Raw genomic sequence first — 21,458 nt, forward strand, 5'->3', positions numbered from 1 at the left:
GGGAGTACTTTTGGTTTATCCCCAGCCATGGACCTGTGTGCACACATCTTCCCACATGTTCACATGACCTCTCACACCTGGGTGAGCTCAGACTCCAGCTGTGGCTCCATCAGAAGGTGCAAGGCCCAGGCCACAAGCTGGGGAGGAAGCCTGGGAAAAGAACCATGGCTGTAGGTCAATGGAGACTGGGCCTGGTGACCAAAAGAGTAGGGGCAGCCCCAGGCACTCACCTGACAGCTTGCACCTGGGCACAGAGGGAGGTGCAGGGTGGCTCATACTCATATTGGAAGGCAGAACCATCACGATGCTTCTTTGGAGGGTCCTGAAGGTGGTGTGGTATCTGGAGAGGGGCCTACAAGGACCCCTAACCCCATCTAATGCTACTCCCCACCCCCACTCCCAGCTCCACCCAAGACCCATCCCATTCTACTATCCAGTTGTAGAGAGGCTATACTCACCCGAACAGGGCTGGACTCCAGGGCTCCTGTGGTTGTTTTTGTCCTTGGAGAGTGTTGCCGGTTCTTGGGGGGCAATCCTAGCTCCTTGAACTCCAAGTTAGGTTTCTGGGACCTGGTCACAATGGCCTGACGTGGACTGGGTACATGACCAAGGGGTGAGAGACTTGGGGCACAGCTCAGGAGTGGGGATCTGGCTCCACGGCTAGGGTGTATGGAACTGGGGGGCAGGGGGCCAGGGGCTGAACAGATGGCTGGCACAGGCCGGGAGCTGTCCTTCTGCACTGGGTCTGAAGCAGCCAAGGACAGGGCAGGCAGAAGGCTGATGCTGGCACCGCTTTCCTCAGAGGACATGTGGCCGGGTAAAGCAGGGGTTCCTGGAGAGGAGGGCACCGACTGTGGGCACAGCCCTCTCAGTGGCTCATTAGCTTAGGCAGGCCAACAGGGATTGTGTTCATCCCCCCACCTGGCTGATAGCAGTGAATGCCTGTGGCCTGCGCACCACCTTACCTGAGGACGTAGGTGAGGAAGGAGAGATCAGGGTCAGCGATAGGTCCTCCAGAGCTGGGTCTGGTGGGGGCAGCTCAGGGTCTGAGGGTCAGGGGGAGCTTATTAGCACTGTGGGCCCTAGGTCCCCAGGTACTCCCATCTTGTCCTCTCTAGTCCTTCTTACCCTGTGTCCTCTGACCTGGGCCCAGAGAGCTCAGAACTCGCTGGTCATTCTCAGAGATGTGCAGCCATGAGCTGGGGACAGTGTACACAGCTTCTCCCTGTGGGGCATAAACTCTCAGCCTAGCCCTTGTTCAACTCCTCTGACATTTCCCAGGGGGAGCCCCAGACTGACCGTGGTCGTATGGTGGGAGGAGGTCCAGCGGGTAAGAGGGGGTGCTGTGTAAGGGCCTGCCAGCATCAGACAGCTCTCAGCCAGGTGCACTAACGCCCCCCGATGCTCCTGGTCCTCCTGCACCTCATCCAGAAGTTGGGACAGTGAAAGGCCTGAGGGCAGGGGACCAGAGGATGGGCCAAAACTTAAGAAAGGCAGGGTGGGTAGGAAGAAAAGCTTACTAAAGAAGCAAGAGGTGATGGCTGGGGAGGTCACTCTACAGGGAGTTAGGGTCATTGGCCAACCCCTATAAATACCTGCACTGGGGGAGATGGACTCTGAAAGGTGCTCCCTATAGAAACAGAGAGGACAAGCCTGAGGAACAATCCTGAGGCCTGTCTGCACACATTTGCCCTTGACAGAGCCACACTCGGCCCCAGAGCCCAACCCTCTACTCACTCCAAACAGTCATAGAGCTTTTTCTGCACATCCGGGTCTTGGTTGCTGGGGGAAAAAAAAAGGGAGGTAGTTGGCAATGTTTCCAGCGGCCTAAGCCCTCCCACCCAAAAGACCTACACCAAAGTCAGCGAGGCCTGAGTAGAGAGAACAGCCGGTGGGGGGAGGCATCACTTACCAACCAATCACCCGTTCCCGGGGCTGCTCAGTGGGCAGCAGGCTGAAGCGGTTCACCTGGAGGTAGAACTCCGCGGGCTGAAGGATTTAATTAAGGGACGGGTCTTAGGAGTTGTCACGAAGAGGCTCATTAACCCACCCAAACCAGCCTCACCACTCACCGCGCCGCCTTGGGCGACTTGGACGCGGACCCCACAATCCTGCAGCAGCAGCAGCCGGCCTTCTGCCCCTCGGAAGCCGAACTCCTTCTCCTCCCTGCGGCAAGCGGCAAGCACGACCCTCACGGCCACGGCCCGGCCCGCCTGCGGCCCTCCCACCTCCGCCTCGCGCACTCCCACTAGACTCCGATTTCCCCAGACCCCGCGGCTCCTCTCTCACCAATCCGAGGCGTCCAGGGTCTCCCACGTCACTAGGCATCGGACACTGTGGGTCCCGTCAGACACAAGCAGTGTGGCCGCGACATCAGACGAGTCAGGGGCGCGGGACGGGCCCGGAGCCTCGGCCTCTCGTAGCACCTGACGGCGTCGACCGGCGTCAATCCCACCGCCCTCGGGCCCTGCCCTGGTCTCTGAGAAGGGTGGCGGGACTCACCTCTAGCAGCTGCCCCGCCTGCGGACTTGAGAGGGTATCTGACCCCAGGACCAGCTCTCGAATCCAGGGCCGCAGGACCAAGCTCCCCGAGCCTGCCATTCCCGGGATGCACCTAGTGGAGCACCACCAGCCTGGGTTTCCCGCGGACGCCGCGGCCCCGCCTCTCGTCGGAAGAGGAAGCGCACCGCGGCTGGGCGGAACCTAAGGTCGAGGCCACGCCCAAATGCGTGTCCGCGCGTGCGCACGAGCCCGTGTTGTTCGGCTATTTGCGGGCAGATTCTTGTTGGGAAGATTGGATGCCAACCTGCTTGGTCTTACCAGGGTATCTCCGAGCAGGGGCCCGGCGTTTGGGCCATTCGTCAAGACTTCTGTGGCACCGGCCGGGCTGGCTCGAATGGAGAGGGAGGGATCTAGGGCTTCAGGCTGCGGCCAGGAGTGGTCGAGCGAGTTGGCCCAAAGCCACTTCACCTTGTGAACCGAAGAGTTGAGCAAATATTTATTATGGCTTAGTTTCTCCTCTAAAACGTGCAGTCTTATAAGGCCAGTAGAAGTAACAGTACACAGACTACACTCAGTAAATGTCACTTCCCCCACCCCTTCCCTCTGATTGGCCACGCCCCGCCCCCAGGCTCCAGAGACTTGCGCACCGTAGCGTAATGACGTAAGAGCAAAAGAAGACGCCTCCATCCCCATCTCCGTTTCCTAGGAAACGTAGACTCCACGTTCCACTCTCTGTCGCTGCCCCCTTGACGTCATGGTCAGGATGGGAGGGCGGGGCGAGTGCTACCGCCAGGGGCGGGGCAGCACGGGCCGGCCGGCCGGGTCTGTGCACCTGCGCCTCCGCGGGCCGCCTGGGGCACCGTCCCCAGCCCGCCCGGCCCCACCATGGCCAGGCCGCAGAGGACTCCGGCGCGCAGTCCAGACAACATCGTCGAGGTGAAGAGCAAAGTAAGGGCCCCTCTGGCCCCGGCTCCGGCCTCGGCCCTAGGCGCTTCCAATTCCCTTATTCTCCCTTTTCCTGGCTCCTTAGTCCCCACCACCTTTTTCTCGCCTCCATCATTCATGTCCCATTCTCTGGCTTTTCCTCTCTCTTTCCTCCATCTATCCTCCTTTCCACTGCCGGCCACTAGAGTCCTGTGGCCTTGGTACCTGGAGGGCGGGGAGAAGACCTTGGACAGCGTCCCTTGTACTGGAACTGAGGTCTGGGCGCAAGGCTGCAGCTGTTGCGACAGCCCTTTCCGACCTCTAACACCCTCGGACCTGTGGTGGGAAAGGGCACGGGCTCCGTGCTGACCTCTCCTCTCACCCACCCCCTGCTTCCAGTTTGATGCTGAGTTCCGACGCTTCGCGCTGCCCCGCGCTTCGGTGAGTGGCTTCCAAGAATTTTCGCGGTTGCTGCGTGCAGTGCACCAGATCCCGGGCCTGGACGTGCTGCTTGGCTATACAGATGCTCACGGCGACCTACTGCCCCTCACCAACGACGACAGCCTGCACCGGGCCCTGGCCAGCGGGCCCCCACCGCTGCGCCTGCTAGTACAGAAGCGGGGTGAGGAGGATGGGGTACAGCGGGCAGCCTCTGTGGGGTAGGACAGCAGGGCAGGTCTACAAGGGTTAGTCCACGCCCAGGGCGTCCAGGCTTCACCCTCTGCAGTCCCTGCCCTTGCCCTGACCTCCAAGTGGTAGGAAATAGCTACAGTGCCCTTTTCCCCAGGCCTGGGCCTGATGGAAAAGGGTTCAAGTGGGAGAGCAGAGTCTCTGATCTCAGCGCCCCCCTCCCCCTCTCCTGCAGCAGAAGCCGACTCCAGTGGCCTGGCCTTTGCCTCCAACTCTCTGCAACGGCGCAAGAAAGGGCTTCTACTTCGGCCAGTGGCACCGCTGCGCACCCGGCCACCCCTGCTAATTAGCCTGCCCCAAGATTTCCGCCAGGTTTCTTCAGTCATAGATGTGGACCTACTGCCTGAGACACACCGAAGGGTGCGGCTGCACAAGCATGGCTCTGACCGTCCCCTTGGTTTCTACATCCGAGATGGCATGAGTGTACGTGTAGCTCCCCAGGGCCTGGAACGGGTTCCAGGCATCTTCATCTCCCGCCTGGTACGAGGGGGCCTGGCTGAGAGTACAGGGCTGCTGGCAGTCAGTGATGAGATCCTCGAGGTCAATGGTATTGAGGTCGCTGGGAAGACCTTGGACCAAGTGACGGACATGATGGTCGCCAACAGCCACAACCTCATTGTCACTGTCAAGCCAGCCAATCAGCACAATAATGTGGTGCGTGGGGCTTCTGGTCGTCTGACAGGGCCTCCCTCTGCTGGGCCTGGGCCTGCTGAGGCCGAAAGTGACGATGACAGCAGTGATCTGGTCATTGAGAACCGCCAGCCTCCCTGTTCCAATGGGCTGTCTCAAGGGCCTCCATGCTGGGACCTGCGCCAGGGCCCCCTACTTCCCAGTGCCCGCAGCTCTCTGCCCTCCCTGGATCAAGAGCAGGCCAGCGCTGGCTGGGGAAGTAGCATGAGAGGAGATGGTAGTGGCTTTAGCCTCTGACAGGCAAGGATGCAGCCCCTTGCCACTCCAGGCTGCTGAGACATGGCAGGGACTTCCTCAGTGGGGGTTTTTAGCTTGCTCGCAGGGGCCTCTTCGTCTGGGGAACATTAAAAGTTTTCTACAAATGCAGTCATGGTCTTTCTGTGTCCCAGCCCTAACATCCTCCATGGTCTAACAATTTTGCCTCCTGCCCTGGACCTGAGGCAGGAGTGATAAGGACAACAGAGAGACCTCCCTGCAGTTGAGCAGCAGGAGGGACACCAGGCTTTGCATTTCTAGGGTAAGAAAAGCTCTTATGGAAACAAACCCCATTGTGTACAAAAGGTTTAATTTTGACAAAGGGATTAAGAGGCTGGGCTGGCCCTTCTACAGCCACCGGTGGCTGGGAAGAGTGCTCTGGGGATACTGCCCACACCACTGCTCCTGTCTTTGGACCCCCATTCTATGATGGGGCTTGATCCTGCCCTCTGCAACTGTGTGGCAATCTTCACTGAGGACCCCCGTAAGCGCCCCACAAAAGGGCTCAGACATCCATCTTCACAAAGACCTTGGGGCGGGAAAAGATCTTGATGGCCTCCTCTACCTGCACCAGCTTCTGGTCCAGCTCAGCATGGTGGCCCTGGGCCCTCAGTGAGTCTGCCCCAGCAGGCAGCAGCACCAGCTCACGTAGCAACTGGCTCTGGCCTATGAGGGATCCAGGAAGAGTGAGTGTTGGGCAGGGGTGTGTGGTCCCCAGTGGGTTCCTCATCTACACCCCCCTACCTCTTGCCTATGGACTCACTCTGGAGCAGATTGCTCAGTGTCTCCAGCCGCTGGTTCTCAGGCATGCAAGTGTGACCAGGGGGCATGGCAGGGTCCGGCTGGCTATGCTGGCGGGCCTCAGCCTCCCGCCGCCACAGATCCCTGCGTTGCAACAAGCTGTGGATGCACAGGCTCAGAGTTGATGGTCCCAGGGCGTAGGTTTTCTCCCACCCTCCGCAGGAACCCCTCACCCTGGGTGTTGGGCAGTGGGACCTACTAATGGGGTACGTGGCCCTTCTGCGTGGTGTTGTAGTGCTCTTGGGCTTGCCGTTGCTGCTCCAGCACTTGTGCCAGGACCTGCAGGGAGCGGGAATGCCGCCGGGGGGCCCTCTTGGCAGTGCGGGCATTGTGGCTAATGAAGTCCACATCCAGGCCTGGCCCCTGCAGGACATGGCAAGCATGATGGGGCAGACAGTACTGTGTTGTGCTCCTGAACCCAAGATCCCTGCCCCACCTCCCGACCCCCACACATCCTCTCACCTTAGCATTGGGGCCTGGTGGGTTTAGCTGAGGACTGGGGGCACGGGGTGGTGGGATCCCAGGGCCACAGCGGGAGTGTGCCCGAAGGAAGTGGGTGGGCTCTGTTCCAGAGGCTGGGCTGGGCTCCTGGAGGGTAGGGCATAGCAGAGGAATCAGCCAGGCTGAGGTCAGAGTCTTAAGCTGGCCGTACAGCTGAGCTTCTGTTCCTTCTGCCTGTGAGGATATTTCTCTGTATCTAGCCCTATGGGCCTCCTCCCTCTTGAAGAAGCACTTCTATCCATGAGCAATTTAAATATGTGTGTCTCTCACATCTTTAAGAAAACAACAAACCATTCCTCCTTCTACCTCAGTCCTGGCTTTTGACTACCATTCTCTTTTTCTCTTTCCCTGCCAAGCCTCCTGGCTCTGTCCCCACCAAGGTCACTCACAGCTGGCTTCTAAGCCATTAAATCCAGGGTCACTTCCCTGGTATCATTGTCCTCAGCCCAATGCTCAATAACTCCTGGGTCTCACTCCTCAGATCCAGACCTGACTCTCCATCTGCTTCCTGGACACACTCCTACCCCCTGGGAATCCCACAAATGCTTCAGCTTCAACAAATTCACATATGACCTTATTGTCTCTTTTCTCAATTCTGCTCCTCCTTCTGAGAACCCTGGACAGAGAAATGGTACTATCTACCCAAGACAATCCCACCACCATACCCCTGCACTTTCCCTTCTCACTGCCCTTAGAAATAAAGGTTGAAAAAAAAAATTTTTTTTAAATGATGTGGGTCCAGCTGACTTCTTAGCCTAACCGCATGCTCTTCTCCCTTCACATTGATCTGAACATAACATCCCACTGCGCATACTCCCTCTGGTCTTAGGACTTCTATCTGTGAAGTTCCATCTCACTAGAATGGTTCTCTTCAATTCTCCCCTTGCCTAATACCTATTTGCCCCTCAGGATGACCCAAGCCATCACCACTCCTGAGGAAGCCGCCAGCCCGACTCTGCAGCAGGCCGGCTATCTCTTAGCCCCTGTTTCCCTAGTCCCCTGTGATTTTCATCTCCATAACTCAGATCAGAGTATAACTGCTTGTTGGTCAACAAGATGAACAATGCTTCTGGCTCTCCAAGGCAGGTACCTGCAGCTGGGCCTTGACCCGGGACTCCACCTTGTCATATTTGGGTGAACGCCACAGAGCCTTCAGGGGCCTGGGCTGGCCCTGCTCCCGGCTGCGCTCCTGCTCACGGAAGCGCTTCTGGATCTCTCTGATCCGCTTCAGGTTCTCCTTCTCATAGTCTTTAGGGTCCTTCCCTGGGAAAAAGATGTTGCCAGACTCTGCCCTACATACAGCCCATGAGATCCAACTCCCATCAGTTCACACAAAGGCCCACACCTTGCCTCCTACAGAAAGATCTCCATGACCTCTCCATCTAAAACAGTATACACATACTCTGCCTCATCACTTTGTTCCCTTCCTGACATAGTCATTACCTTCTTCTGTCCCTGATTATTTTCTACATTTTTATTGTGAAGTAGACCATTAATCATTTCGTCTATCATAGCCATCTCTTTACTTGTTTACTGTTTTTCTAGCACCTATAAAGAGGGCACACAGTAGGCACTCAACAGACCACGTTTTGCTGATGCATGAATTCATTAAGCTGAGCTTGGGTTTCCCAGGGACTACTGCATTCAGTCCTCTTCTTTGAGGAAGTAGCGCATTTCCCCCTCCTTTCATAGTTGGGGAAACTGACACTCAGAGAGGCAAACCCTGAGCCCAGAATCTAGCAAGGAGAAGCAACGCTTTTGATCTCAGCGTTTGACCTCATCGTACTAGCTTCATTGCCCCTTGTATCCGAACTTACTCTTGGAAGAGGCCCCTGGGCTTAGGGAGATGCCCCCAAATTGCAGCAGCACTCCTCCGACGCCATGCCTGCCACGGTCCAGGATCTGTCTGGCTCCAGGACCTATGCGGGGGCCGCGCGGAGGGGTGGCGTCCAAATCGAGGTCCGAAGTGACCAGGTCCAGCTTCAGCGCGTTTCCCTCAAGGCGTCCTTGGGCTGAGAAGCCAGATGGGGCCGAGCGCGGGGCTCAGTGGTGGATCAGAGCCAGACCCTCACTCGGGCCTCACCCAGCCGTGCCACCCCCTAACTCACCCGAGGCCGGCCGCCGGTAGTAGTCAGGGAAGAGCGTAGGGTCTGGGGGGATTGGCCCCGAGATACGGGACGGGCCCTCGCACATGCCGCCTTCGTCACCCTGCAACGGTGTACCGAGGCCTGCTGGGCTGCACATTTCCGGCCCCTGGCCCCTTTCCCAGCCCTGTGCCTCCTCCCGGATTCTGGACCCAGACCCTGACCCCAACGGTGCCCCTCCATTCCCTGCCCCTGCCCCGCCGTCTCACCCCGCAAAGCGCTCGCCGCCTCCCCTCCTAACCCACTTCCCTGCTTCGTTCGCGACCCCTTCCCCGCAACACTCTGACAAGGGGCTCACCGGAGCAGTTTTTGCCACCGACTGCTGCGACCCGACGGGCTTGCTGTTGCCGGGCAACAATAATTTCCGTCCCTGAGGTCAGGGGCCAAGGCCCCCTGGCGCAAAGCCTTCTGGGGCTTGTAGTTCCAGCTTTGGGGAGTGGGGCACAGAGCCACGGTCAGGCACCCTTTCCACCCGCCTGCCCTCGCCGCCCGGCCGGTCTCTGGGGTCAGCGCCAGGTCCACAGGTCCGGCCCCTCGCTCCGCTCACCGAAAGCAACCGTCGAGGAGGTACTGACCCTGCGCAGCCGTAGCTTCAGCAGGGGTCGAGAGGCGGCCAGGGTCCCAGGAGAGGACGGCCGCGGGGTAGGCACAGCTCGTAGAGTCGCCTGGCGGCCACGCTTAGACCTCCGAGGTGACCGTCAGGCTGTGGTCTCCAAGCGACTGTCCGCGGCGCTCTGGGAGGCCAAACTCTGTGCGAGGCCCCCCTAAATGCCAGGACAAGCTCCTCCTCGGGTGTCTAATTACTGATCCTTGTGTCCTTTGCCTGGTGACCAGTTACCTATGTGTCACCCTTAGTGTCCAGTGATGGCAGACCAGTGCCTGGTACCACACTATGAAGCTTGCCAGACCCTGGGTGAAGACAAGTGCCCAACAGTCCAAGTCTCAGAGCCAGAGCTCCAAGAGGAACGACTCAAGCTGAAGGAAGAGAGGCTCAAGCCAGAGGTGGAGTCACTAGAGGAGAGAGGCCCTCCCAGGCCTATGGCCTCCATTGTGAGGCCCAGTCCTGGTCCGAAGAGGAAGCCAGTCAAGTGAGGGGGCTTTCAGAGGGAAGGAGCTATAGGGCTGGTGGGGAGGGTGGGCTCACACTCCAGCAGGATCCCTAAATCCTGCACTCTTACATAGTGCATCCTTATCTCCTGCCACCACCATCACTCCTCACTCCTTCTGTCCCTGAGGAACCCTGGCATAGGGAGCATCCAGAGGAGGGGTCTCAGGCCTATGTAGGGTACTAAGCCCACATGAGCTTTAGTTCCCTGTCCAGCCCAGAGCCTCGCTGACCAGGAAAGGGACAAGAATCTGGGCCCGGGGTGGTGGATAGGCAGGGTTATTCCCTATGGTCAGGGCACAGGGGCCAAAGCTGGAGGCTGGCTCCTTAGGCCTCCTGTCCCCCAGCCTCCCAGGACCTAGCCACCAAGTCCATCCCAAAGCTGAAGCTGAGATGCCACAGGGGCTGCCACCGCAGAGGGAGGAGCCAGAGGGTAGCCAGACTGAGCCCTCACCATCTGCCAAACAGCACAAAAAAGCCAAGAAGCGCAAGAGTCTGGGAGCTCCAGTGCTCCCAGCTGTGGCCAGCACAGTGTCTGCACCTCCAGAGACCTTGGGGCTGGAGCGTGAGTGGCAGCCCCTGGGCCCTCCCTTTTTCTCCTGCCTGATGGACCCCTGTCATGGCACAGCTTGGTGCTCCAGCCCCTGCCCTGCCCTGCCCGTTTGCAGGAAAGGCCCAGCGCCTGCGGCCCCTGTACCAGTACATCAACTATTGCAATCCTGAGCTGAATCAGGCAGGGGAGGGGGACAGGGAGGCTGAGGTGGACGTGGAGCCTGAGTTGGAGTTGGCCCTGGTCCCCGAGGAGGCAGGTGTGGAGCAACTGCAGGCTTTGCTGCCCGTGACAGGTGAGCTGGGGTCAGGCCTCACTCTGCCCTGCCCCAGTACATTCGTGTCCCCCACCCATGCACTGGCTCCCCTGGGAGAGGAGGTTGGAGAAGAGCCAGGGTGTTTGCCCAAGTTGGGGATCAGTGGCCGCCTCAAGGCTGAGGTGGATAAGTCAACCCAGGTGGACATCGATAAGATGCTGAGTGTTTGTGCCGCCCCACTTGTACCTCCACTCTCTCCTCAGTACAAGTGACTTTTCCGCCTCCACTGGAGTCTCCCCTTCTCCCAAGCCCAAACCAGAGCAGCAGCCTAGGCCTCAGGAGGAGGGGAAAATTTGGCCCTTCTCCCTACTTGGGGCCTTGGACTTACTGAAAATAAACATTTTTCCTTTTCTCAGACTTCATGATTTCCCAAAATAAATGGCTGAATAGAGGCTGGGAAGGTGGGTGCAGGGTGTGAAGCCTGATTGGTCACCTGGATCATCCAAGAACTTGACAAACATACAGGTTCTTGGGCACTATCCCAGACATAACTGAATCAGAATCTGCAGGGGTGGGGCCTAGTTCTGTGCATTTAAAGGCTCTTCACATGAACCTGAAGGTCAGATAGGGTAACAGTGGGGATGCAGAGGGAGGTGATAAGGGAGAAACGAGGCAGAAAAAGGAAGGGGACTGTCAGGTCACAGGAAGCGGGTGCTTGGCTTTGCTCCCTGTCTTCCAGGGAAGGGGCCTGCATTTGGTCTGACCTCAGGGGATCAATACTTGGGATCTCCCACCGAGGTGTCAGAGTTCACTTGCCTGCCCCAAGAGTGGTGTCTTTGGAATGTTTTCCACATACTGGGGACTAAAGCTGGACCAGACTTTGCCCCCAGAGTGGCCCTGCCAACAGAGGCATCTGTGACTTTTTCCTAGCAGCCAGGGGGTGGTGGTGGATGTGAATGTTCTCCTGGAGCCCTGCAGCCAAGCCACTGGATAACTGAAATTATCGTTTGGCCACTTTGGAAACCCTCATATCGTGCCACCTCCTCATCCTCCCGAACGTACCTCAGATACCTTAAACATAAAGAATTTAAAATTAAATGAGTAACCTCTCCTCCCTCCAATCTGCTTTCCCTCCTGTGTCTCATCTACACAATTGTTCAAGCCAAAATCCTGGGTGTCACCCCAGACCCCATCCTGTTCTTTGCTCATTGACTCCTACAAGCTAATCAGGCATCAAGGCTGGTGAATGTGCCCTCTAGATTGAGAACCTTTCATATCTCATAGTCAGCACTTTTGCCTTGGGACACTGGTATTCCCAGGTGAGAGCTCACTAGTTTCTCTGCCTGTGGTTCCTTCCCCAACCAATCCACCCCACTGATCCTGGTACACACACACCTGAACCTGATGGTGTTGCTTCTCCCTGGCATGTTGCTCCTCTTGCTCCAAATGCCTTAAAAACTTTCCAGTGGCGGGGCGCCTGGGTGACTCAGTCAGTTAAGCATCTGACTCTTGATTTCAGCTCAGGTTATGATCTTGCGGTTTGGGAGTTCGAGCCCCACATCAGGCTCCATGCTGATAGTGCGGAGCCTGCTGGGAATTCTACCTCTCTCTTTGCCCCTCCCCTGCTCTCTCTCTCAAAATATATAAACTTAAAAAACAAAACAAAACATAACTTTTCAGTGGCTTCTATAAGTCCCTGACCAGCCACAACTTTCTTACTTTCACTCTGCACATGGGCCTTCTCCTGCCTAAAGTGCCTTCATTCCTTTACCCCTCCACCTGACTAGTGCACTCTTACCTTGAAGACTCGGGCACTTTACTTCGTGCTGAGCCAGGCAGCACCCAATGTTGCCCTATGTCATAGCATTTACATGTTACTGCCGTTGTGGGTTAGACCTGCTCTTGGAACTAGGTTGTGAACTCCCCAAGGGCATACATCATTGCATTGCACCCATCTAGTGGAGAGCCCCCATAAAAGACACAAAGATAAGGAGACCGAGGTGGGGAGCTGAGGAAGTTGCAGAGGGCAGGTCAGGATCTGAAAGGCTGAGGCCATCCAAAGTCCAGAACCATGTGCAGGGCCCCTCGAATACTGGTTTGGCAAGGTCATTGGAAGGGATAGGGTGGGCAAGCCCAGATAGAAGTAGGAAGAAAATGCACATCATCCCAGGCTGCTTCTATGTTTAGGAATCACTTGGAAGCTCACTGGCCTGGTGGCAAGACTACAGGGCAAGTCATGGTGTCAGGACATTTTTGCCCATACGTTTCCCTGGTTAGTGACTGGACCACCCCAGAAGATACTGTCCACAGGGACCATGCAGACCAAATCTTGTCCATAGGGATGAGCATGGATTCTTTGGAATTTCTCAGAGGTAAAGGACTCTTCACATAACTGAGTTGACTGCCTCACTTTATGGCTGAGGGAGGAGAGACCTGGAGAGAAGTGGCCTTGCACGAAATCACACCCTGGGCACCAGGGAGGCAGCACCCTTTCCTGAACCCTGTAGATTTGTGGACTTGAAAACTCTGGCTAAGGCCTGACCCAGGCCAGCACTGACAAGGAAACTCTGTTCCTCTCTTCCAACAGGTGGCACAGGAAATACTCAGTAACCAGCAAAGAACTGATCTATATTTGCAGGTCTATTACCTGATAGGTTTTCCTAAAGCAGGGTGGGTGACAATAGCCACAGAAAGAACAAGTAACTACTATTGTTCCTAGAAGCTCAATCTAAGGGGGAAATGCTGAGTAGGGTGCAAGGAGACAGGTACCACAGAAGAGCAGAGGACCAAGGCTGTGGGACCTTGAGGTGGGTGTGGGCGTTGGGACTGCTGTTTTGCCTAGGGAAGCAATGAAGAGGCAGCCCTTCAGCTGACTCTTGAAGGAGATTTGGGTGGCCTTCCAAGCAGGGGATACACCAGACACAAAGCCTTGCTAGTATAGAAGTCAGCCTCACTCAGGAGGGCCATTTAGCATGGCTGAAGCAGAGGCATGGACATCAGGAGACCAGGTTAGGCAAGTCTGGGAGTGATGAGAAGGGGTGCCGGCAAGGAGGGATCTTGGCCTGATATTTTGGAGAGGTCATGTGGGCAGCAGTGAGAAGGGTAGAATGAGGAAGGGAGACCGGGGACAGGGAGGTGAGGAGACTGCTGATTGTCTGAGTGAGTATGAGGCCTACATTCGGTTGGGGGGTTGAGAAATAAGCAAAAAGTATTTTGAAAGTTCTTTTCTGGCTCTTCCTGTAAGCAGCCTGAGGTGATCTCTGAAAATGGTTCGCTATTCACTTGACCTGGAAAACCCGACAAAATCATGCCAACAAAAGGTTCAAATCTTTGTGTTCACTTTAAGAACACATGTGAAACTTGCCAGGTAATCAAGGGTATATATATCCGAAAAGCCACCAAGTATCTGAAAGATGTCACTTTGCAGAAGCAGTGTGTGCCATTCCATCGCTACAATGGTGGAGTTGGTAGCTGTACCCAGGCCAAACAGTGGGGCTGGACACAGGGTTGGTGGCCAAAAAAAGTGCTGAATTTTTATTGCACATGCTTAAAAATGCAGAGAGTAATGCTGAACTTAAGGGTTTAGATGTAGATTCTCTGGTCATTGAGCACATCCAGGTGAACAAAGCCCCCAAGATGTGGCATAGAACTTACAGGGCTCGTGGTCAGATTAATCCATACATGAGCTCTCCCTGCCACACTGAGATGATCCTTACTGAAAAACAAAAACAAAAAACAGATTGTTCCTAAACCAGAAGAGGAAGTTGCACAGAAAAAAAAGGTACGCCAGAAGAAACTGAAGAAACAAAACTTATGGCCTGGGAGTAAATTCTGCATAAAATAAATGCAAATAAAAGCAAAAAAAAAAAAAAAGTAAGTTATTTTCTGGTTGTTGTCAGAGAGAGGAAAAACAAACCATTTTCAGAAGGCTGGAAAAACTTCATTCACTCTGACTCCAAAAAGATCCTGAAATTTAGGAAACAGGACCTGGGAGGTGATGCTGCTTTCCTCCAGGAGGGGGCGGTGCAGGACAAGCCTGAATCCATGTGTAGGCACAGTCCATCCTGAGGGCCAGAACCCTGCTGACTTCCTAGGCCACAGGTACCTGGGCCATTTTAAGGTACATCTCCTCCCCAGGACCAACCCAAGAAATTTATAATGGTAAAGATGTCTGAAGGATGGCCATGGACCTAGGCTCTAGCGAGTACCAACAGAGGACCCCAGGGCCCTCACAAAAGTAGCTGTGCACCAAGCCCACTGCACTCTGCCCTAGGACTTCTGGGAACCTGTCTTTGTCAACAAGGGGTTCGTTGTAGAGCCCTATAAAACCTAAGAAGTGCCACTGTGGGGCAGTAAACCTGAGTCAGGTACAACTGGGAAAGGTGCATGAGCTTTCTTAGTAAATCCCCCAATTTAGGAGGGATCCCATCTTCCTAGTAACACTCAGAGGGACTGACCTGGAGTCAGGAGGAAGGGAACAGCCTCTCTGAACTCTACCAGCATCCTGCCTCGCAGGGCTCTCTGTAGTCCTTCCTTCTCCTAGTTGAGGGCAGACAGATTTCTGCTGCACAGAGAAGGCAGTAACCTGGAGGGCAGGACCTGAGCGGGGAGGGGCAATGTCTGGGCACTCAGTCTCTGAGATCTTTAAGTGCTGGGGAAAGAGTAGGTCAGGGTCAGTCTCTGTAGTCAGATGACCCTGACCATGCTCCTCCTTGGCTCCATCACTTTTAACTTATAGGAGGCAAGTAACTTTGCCCCTCTCTGCCTCAGTTTCATGATCTGAATAATGAGAATATTAATAGTAGGACCTCACAGAGTGGTTTGGATATCAAATGAAATATGTGTGAAGTGTCTCCGGGCGAGGAGCATTCAGTAAGCACACTCCCCAGCACTAGTCACTGTTATTTTAGCTCACAAGGACAAAGTTTTAAATCAGGACCACACACAGGAAAATAGGCCTAGTGACTTCTAGAAAGGGTGCCAAGAAGAAGAGGGAGATTTCCCTGAGCCTTTCTCTCTCTGGCAAGGAGCCCAGGGCAAGGCAGAGAGAGTGAAGTTTAGAGAAGGGAAGAGTTCCGTCTAGGCTTAATCCTGGCAGGCTGGCAGAGGAAACGAAGGGGGGGTGTGTGTCCACTTCCCCGACCCCCCGACCCACCTCAGCTCTGACTGACTTCGTTAAAAGGCAGTCCCAGTGTAGAATAGTTAATAAAAAGCATGGTTGGTGACTGGCTATCTAGGTCAGGCAGCGTTAGGCTGTACCTACTCCAAGGGCAGTGCATCCAGGCTCCCCGGGACCACTTCTTACCTCCCCTCTCCCAGGGTTTCCCGGAGCCAAATCCATGGTTGTAGGAACAGAACTCTTCCTGACCTCCAGCCCAGGAAGGCCTTAAACTCTCCCTATCTCCCTCACCTGCCTACCAGGTCAGGGAAGTCTTGAGGTTAAGGAAGTCTTGAGTCTTGTTCCCTGAGAAAAGACTTTTCCTTGGAGGACTCCTGGGATTCTGTCACAAGGGAATATGCCCACCAGACCATGATGGATCCAGGGCAGGCCAGATCTGCTGTGGCCACAAGGAGAGAAAAAATATAAACAAACTACAATAAACAAGCCTCTCATTATTAAAGAAACCGAACTTACCAAACAACCAACAACCAACTGCCATAGTGTCAGACTTTCTGATTTATTAATATTTATCAGATATTCCAGAACTCTCCCTGTCTCCTCTCCACCAAATCAGGGACCCTTTGCCCCAGGTCAATAGCCCCTGAGAGCTCACCCAATGAAGAACCCATTCCTCCCTGCCAGGGAAGGGGCAGCCTGGAGGCTGGAAAGGCCTGGGCATATGGGAAGGAGGGCAGGTACGGATCCCTGAGGGATAGCTTGCTGCCCTCACCATTCCTGAGATGCTCTAGCCCAGGAAGGGCATGAAAACAAGGCTTCTTGTCGTTTTCCCTCAGGCCTGAGGAATCAGCCAAGCTGGGTCCTTGCTGTGCTTTCTCACCTAGTTAGGGCCACAAATAGGCTGAAGCAGCCTCCAAGTCAAGCTTTTGCTGGCTCTGCTCACCAGCATGACTATGCAGAGACCTGGGGGCAGCTCTACTTGGCTACACTGTGGGAGCTGCTAGCCCTCAGCTATACCACCACCCTCCAAGTCTGAGCATTGGAGGGGGTGTTTTCCCAAGGCCACCTTGGGCTTCACCTGGACCCTGCCCAAGTTGACTCATGAAATGAAATACACTATGTGTGCAATGGCCAAGACCTCCTGTCTCATCCTTCTGGTCCCTCCCCATCCCTTCTGCCCCATGGCAGGGAGCCCATGTGCAGGCTCACAGGTTATTCCGTTGGAGAGCTTCGCATAGGTTCTGGTTGGCGTCAGGTTCTTCCGTCATCACCTCCACGGCCTCCCACTCCCCGGATCTGCTCGACCTTTTGATGGCATCCACCACACTCTGCATGTACAGCCCATCCTCGAACGAGGCGGCCATGGAAACAGGGATGTGGTCCCACGTGCGGCGGTCCCCCTGCCCCTGGAAGGACTGGCGCAGGGCCTGCACCATGTAGACCATGCCCTTCAGGTAGAGCAGTGGAACATCCTGGGGCCCCTGCTCGGGCAGCCCTGCACCCACAGCCAGTGAGTCCCTCAGGAGCAGCTCCTCTTGTGTGGCAGAGTTCTTTTGCCCATAGAGGTCAGCTCCTCTGGCAACAAGGCGTCCTGCAGAGCCCACCACCATGACCTCGTGCACAAAGGCACCTGGCATGTTGAAGTTAAGTGTTACCGTGCTGCACACGCCTCCACCCATGAGCATCTGGAAGAAGCAGAAGTCATCACTGGTGACATGTCGGATGCCACGGATGGCTGCATTCTGCCTCACAAAGGTCTTGAGCAGCCCATGCACCTTCTCAGCTCTCCGGCCAGTCAGGTGGGTCAGCAGGTCCACGATGTAGGTGCCCATGGTGTGCAGGCCCCCACCACCCATAAGCTCGTCGCAGATCCAGCCATAGTTGGGGCTGAGCAGGCTGCCTGAGTAGATGCGCGCATCGCAGATCATTACCGCGCCCACGTAGTGCTCCGCGATCAGCTGCTTCATGCGCACAAAGGCAGGCAGAAAGCGCAGCACATTCCCCACCAGACTCATCAGCTGTGGGTAGTAGCGCGAGGCTGTCACCATCCGGAATGCATCCACCGAAGTTGCTGCCTTCTCACAAACCACATTCTTCCCAATACCTGAGAATAAAACACACCAAGAAGTCTCAAAGTTCCAAGGGATTTACAATGAAGGAAAAAATATTTTCTTGAAGGCAAATGAACTCGGAAAAGCCTCCTGTATCAGATGGTGGCCTGGGACAAGAGGAAAGGCAACAGCTTGGATAAAAATGGTACCTGGTGACTGGGACTGGAGAACAAGCTATAGACTGCAGAATGAAGAGTAAATTCTTAAGGGAAAATGAAAGGAGTAGAGGTAGAAGGTGCAAACCAGGAATGGCAAGTAAAGAGAGGAGGTATAATATGTAATTTTATGGGGTGCCTGGATGGCTCAGTCGGTTGAGCGACCAACTTCCGCTCAGGTCATGATCTCACAGCTGGTGAGTTTGAGTCCCGTGTCAGGCTCTGTGCTGACAGCTTGGAGCCTGGAGCCCACTTCAGATTCTGTGTCTCCCTCTCTCTCTGCCCCTCCCCCACTCACGCTCTGTCTCTCTCTCAAAAATAAATAAACATTAAAATTTTTTTAAAAAATCTGTAATTTTATGTGCCAACCCAGCAAGGCTGTGGTGTCCATCAAATACCAGTCTGGACATTGCTATGAAGGTATTTTTTAGATGTGAATAGCATTTATTTAAAAACTTCTTTAATGTTTATTTTTTGAGAGAAAGAGAGAGAGAGGCAGAGAGCGAGAGGGAGACACAGAATCCAAAGCAGGCTCCAGGTTCGGAGCCATCAGCACAGAGCCCGACGCGGGGCTCCAATTTATGAATTGTGAGATCATGACCTGAGGGAAAGCCAGATGCTCAACTAACTGAGCCACGCAGGTGCCCCTATTTTATTTTTTTTTAACTGAGAGAGAGAGATGGCACAGGTGAGTGAAGGTGGAGAAAGAAGGAGAGAGAGAAAAACCCACAAGGGGGAGAGGGAGGGAGAGAGAGAGAAGCAGGGCTTGTGTTCACCCAAAGCAGGGCTCAAGCTCACCCGATGCAGGACTCAAACTCACGAACCATGAGATCATGAACTGAGCTGAAGTCAGATGCTTAACCAAATGAACCACCCGGGAGCCCCTAGATGTGATTAGCATTTAAACCAGTATATTTTGAGTACATCAGATCATTCTCCACAATGTGGGTGGACTTTATCTAATCAGTTGAAGGCCTCAAGAAAAAAGACTGGGGTTCCATGGAGAGGAAGGAATTCTGCCTTCAGACTCAAGTTTGCAACATCAACTCTTGTTGGAATTTCCATCCTGTTGTCCTACCCTGTAGATTTCAAATTTGTCAACTCCTACAATCAAGAGAGGATTCTTTAAAATAAATTCCTTTCTCTCTATATATACCCTCATTGGTTCTGTTTCTCTGAAGAACACTGCCTAATACACATGGGCTGGAGAGAGGACATGCTTGTGTACCTTCATACATTTAGTAGATCACCAGCTTTGGGCAAAAGTATTTAATCTATACTCTAGGGGATGGGCTCTGTACTCTCAGTTGCAATTGCAGAAAGGGCTCTAAGATTTCCCAAAGATTGTTCTCTAAAAACACTGATCCAACAATTTGGTGTAGTCAAAAGGCCAGAAAATGTTTGGCTCTGGTAGGAAGGGAAAGAAAGTAAAATTAACCCTTATGCTCTCATGCCTGTTCTGAGTATACTATAGGTGGGATGGACTAAGAGAGCAAAAAAAGCCTTAGAAAAAGCCCCGAAGAGAGCTAGAACTGGGCAGCTTCTGTTTTAGGAAGCAGAAAGGATCAATATTTTTAAGATGTTTTAAGATGAAAGCTCATGAGGGTATGAGCAGTCACAAGACAACAATACCTGGGATACTCCTGAGAGCTTGGGGTGGTTCCCTATGTTAATACCTCCAAAGAAGTAGTGGGTGCCAAACCAAGGGAAGAGGTCCTTACACTGGGGTCTCGCAGGAGGGGGCCCTTCAGGGAGAATAGCCCCTGACTGTTATCACGATCTGCTCTCGGAGAATCTCTAATGCTTCCTTACACATGTGAGATTTTAGGATTAGGGACTGGAGAATCACCATACTGGGTGACAATTTGGCCACCTGAGTGCAGAACACATAGAGCTGACCAGGAAAGTAATGAGGAAATTAGATTCTCAGACACTAACACCTCATCTGAGGGCTGTAGCTCTGGCTAACCCAGAAACTACTTGCTATAACTATTCACTGTAGGAATTGGGGTGGACACTGCAGCATGGGGCAGAAAGGAGGTGGGCAGGGGGGAAAAGGACTTTTGTGGCTCCTGGGAGTTTGGTGATGGTAAAACCAGGATAAGGAAATTTCTGTTCCATGTCATGAGAGGTCAGGGAAAGGGGAGAGACCTCCCATTTTGAGCCCAAACAACGGGGATGCTTTTTAACTTAAGACTCAGTAGTATTATCAGTAGGGAAGCTAAAGGCCATCTTAAGTTAAACAGGCTCCTGCAAGGCCAGCCGCACAGGGTCTTTAACTTTAGGAGGACCTGGGTTATCTTGAAAGACATATTTAAGTTATCTAGCATTCCTGGGGTACCTGGGTGGCTCAGCCGGTTATGTCCAACTTCAGCTCAGGTCATGATCTCACAGCTCGTGAATTCGAGCCCCGTGTCGGGCTCTGTGCTAACAGCTCAGAGCCTGGAGCCTGCTTCGGATTCTGTGTCTCCCTCTCTTTCTGCCCCTAACCCCCTCACATTCTGTCTCTGTCTCCTCAGAAATAAATAAACATTAAAAAAAAATTTTTTTTTAAGTTATCTAGCATTCCTGCTAGGAAGCCAAAGGAGGGATCAGAGAAGCTGGGAACTGATTTTTGTCTCCAGGGAGTGGGAAAAGCATGAATGCTGAGTGCTTATTAGCTTAGATTTTTTGGAGGGGGAACAAATTTCAAGCTGCAATCCTTTCTCCAGCTCATATTCTCCAGATTACCCAGGAGTGAAGTGCCCCAGAGCACCTCTTTGTTCACAGGAAGTGAACTTCATGGTCACAATATACTCAGTGACTCCTTTGGGGTTTGAGTGAGCAGTGCCTCAAGGCAGGTCCAGCTGACATGGCTCTCCCAGTCCCACCAACTTGACCCTGGGACTGTGTGTCTATAAGAACAGACCAAGGACTCATTCACACCCTCTTCCTCCTGACAGCATAGATGCAGTGAGAAGACAGATGACCCTGCTTCACTGAGGGCTGGGACATAAGATTCCAGAAGCCTCTGGTCATTCCTGTCCTTCCTATTTGTATTAAAAGATCCAAAGTCTGGTGCTTTCCTATACCAGGAACCAGAAAACAGCAGGCTTGTAGCCAAAGAACTTGGGATTTCCTCTTTCTTCCTACACAGCTTGGCAATGGTCTCTGTGAGAACCCTAATATATAAGCAGACTTAGAGCCTCTAGAACTCTGCCTCTGGATACACCTGGCATCACCAGCCTGTATTCATGTCACAGGGATGGCAGGAAGTCAAGTGACCACAATAGCTTGATCCCCCTGAACTAGCCTTCTGTTAAAGTGTTGGCATAGGCCTACTTCTAAACTCAATCTGAAAGCCATTACTTGCCCTCCTAAGAATCTAGTGTCCAGTGGATAGCTCCAGTGTCACACATCCTTAGAGTGCTCTCTGGAAAAGACAAACCATCTACAATTTTTGGCCAAAATGTACATGCCCCCAAATCAACAACCAGACACTCATGTTCTTATTCACTCCAATGAACGTTTATCCTTACCAATGCATTAGGCAAGAGGTGACCGACATCCTCTTCTCCTCAGAACAAGGGAAACAAGTAGCAGTGGCTTGGACTCTCCATCATGGTAGTGTCCAGGAGGAGTGGTCAAGCCTAGTGGCATACCAGTTTCTGGGCCC

The 21,458-nt window shown here is 53.9% G+C and overlaps 5 protein-coding genes across 18 annotated transcripts in view; 2 read left to right on the top strand and 3 right to left on the bottom strand.

Annotated features, from left to right (window-relative positions):
- Window positions 1-37: 37 nt before the first annotated feature.
- On the bottom strand, window positions 38-3,066 carry ACD (ACD shelterin complex subunit and telomerase recruitment factor). 6 transcript variants are annotated; one of them, XM_060650449.3, is made up of 13 exons: window positions 2,821-3,062; window positions 2,503-2,614; window positions 2,290-2,426; window positions 2,073-2,166; window positions 1,913-1,989; window positions 1,738-1,782; window positions 1,596-1,630; window positions 1,300-1,451; window positions 1,129-1,225; window positions 966-1,046; window positions 459-832; window positions 231-352; window positions 38-150 (listed from the first exon to the last, which is right to left on the bottom strand). In XM_060650449.3, exons 1-13 carry the CDS (start codon window positions 2,856-2,858, stop codon window positions 72-74), a joined length of 1,443 nt encoding a protein of 480 aa, XP_060506432.1. In that variant the 5' UTR covers window positions 2,859-3,062; the 3' UTR covers window positions 38-71. The 6 variants fall into 6 exon arrangements, with proteins under 6 accessions (XP_060506432.1, XP_060506433.1, XP_060506430.1 ...); XM_060650450.3 differs by having other exon boundaries at window positions 231-322; window positions 2,821-3,061; XM_060650447.3 differs by having other exon boundaries at window positions 1,144-1,225; window positions 1,300-1,630; window positions 2,821-3,066.
- A 14-nt stretch (window positions 3,067-3,080) lies between these two features.
- On the top strand, window positions 3,081-5,235 carry PARD6A (par-6 family cell polarity regulator alpha). Of its 3 annotated transcripts, none has more exons than XM_060650462.3 (3): window positions 3,081-3,450; window positions 3,826-4,048; window positions 4,292-5,235. In XM_060650462.3, exons 1-3 carry the CDS (start codon window positions 3,388-3,390, stop codon window positions 5,041-5,043), a joined length of 1,038 nt encoding a protein of 345 aa, XP_060506445.3. In that variant the 5' UTR covers window positions 3,081-3,387; the 3' UTR covers window positions 5,044-5,235. The 3 variants fall into 3 exon arrangements, with proteins under 3 accessions (XP_060506445.3, XP_060506446.3, XP_060506447.3); XM_060650463.3 differs by having other exon boundaries at window positions 4,295-5,235; XM_060650464.3 differs by having other exon boundaries at window positions 3,081-3,438.
- A 119-nt stretch (window positions 5,236-5,354) lies between these two features.
- ENKD1 (enkurin domain containing 1) lies at window positions 5,355-8,878 on the bottom strand. 3 transcript variants are annotated; one of them, XM_060650459.3, is made up of 8 exons: window positions 8,806-8,878; window positions 8,472-8,571; window positions 8,181-8,375; window positions 7,454-7,626; window positions 6,325-6,450; window positions 6,062-6,225; window positions 5,825-5,961; window positions 5,355-5,727 (listed from the first exon to the last, which is right to left on the bottom strand). In XM_060650459.3, exons 2-8 carry the CDS (start codon window positions 8,554-8,556, stop codon window positions 5,567-5,569), a joined length of 1,041 nt encoding a protein of 346 aa, XP_060506442.1. In that variant the 5' UTR covers window positions 8,557-8,571; window positions 8,806-8,878; the 3' UTR covers window positions 5,355-5,566. The 3 variants fall into 3 exon arrangements, with proteins under 3 accessions (XP_060506442.1, XP_060506443.1, XP_060506441.1); XM_060650460.3 differs by having other exon boundaries at window positions 8,717-8,817; XM_060650458.3 differs by lacking the exon at window positions 8,806-8,878 and having other exon boundaries at window positions 8,472-8,636.
- On the top strand, window positions 8,810-10,835 carry CE2H16orf86 (chromosome E2 C16orf86 homolog). Its single transcript, XM_060650465.3, has 4 exons — window positions 8,810-9,074; window positions 9,363-9,595; window positions 9,960-10,177; window positions 10,281-10,835. Exons 2-4 carry the CDS (start codon window positions 9,372-9,374, stop codon window positions 10,688-10,690), a joined length of 852 nt encoding a protein of 283 aa, XP_060506448.1. The 5' UTR covers window positions 8,810-9,074; window positions 9,363-9,371; the 3' UTR covers window positions 10,691-10,835.
- A 3,090-nt stretch (window positions 10,836-13,925) lies between these two features.
- Window positions 13,926-21,458, bottom strand: part of GFOD2 (Gfo/Idh/MocA-like oxidoreductase domain containing 2) — a 36,041-nt gene continuing 28,508 nt past the window's right edge. For 2 of the 5 annotated variants that reach the window (XM_060650456.3, XM_060650453.3), the window contains 3 exons: window positions 16,747-17,641; window positions 15,829-15,976; window positions 13,926-14,133 (listed from right to left, as the gene is read on the bottom strand). In XM_060650456.3, coding sequence (XP_060506439.3) covers window positions 15,841-15,976; window positions 16,747-17,641 — 1,031 coding nt within the window. In that variant the 3' untranslated portion in view covers window positions 13,926-14,133; window positions 15,829-15,840. Of the gene's footprint in view, window positions 14,134-15,828; window positions 15,977-16,077; window positions 17,642-21,458 lie in introns of those variants that run through there. The other 3 variants (XM_081791555.1, XM_081791554.1, XM_060650457.3) reach the window with 3 other exon arrangements.

This window comes from Panthera onca, chromosome E2 (genome assembly GCF_046562875.1).
Source record: "Panthera onca isolate mPanOnc1 chromosome E2, mPanOnc1 haplotype 2, whole genome shotgun sequence".
Taxonomy (NCBI): Eukaryota; Metazoa; Chordata; class Mammalia; order Carnivora; family Felidae; genus Panthera; species Panthera onca.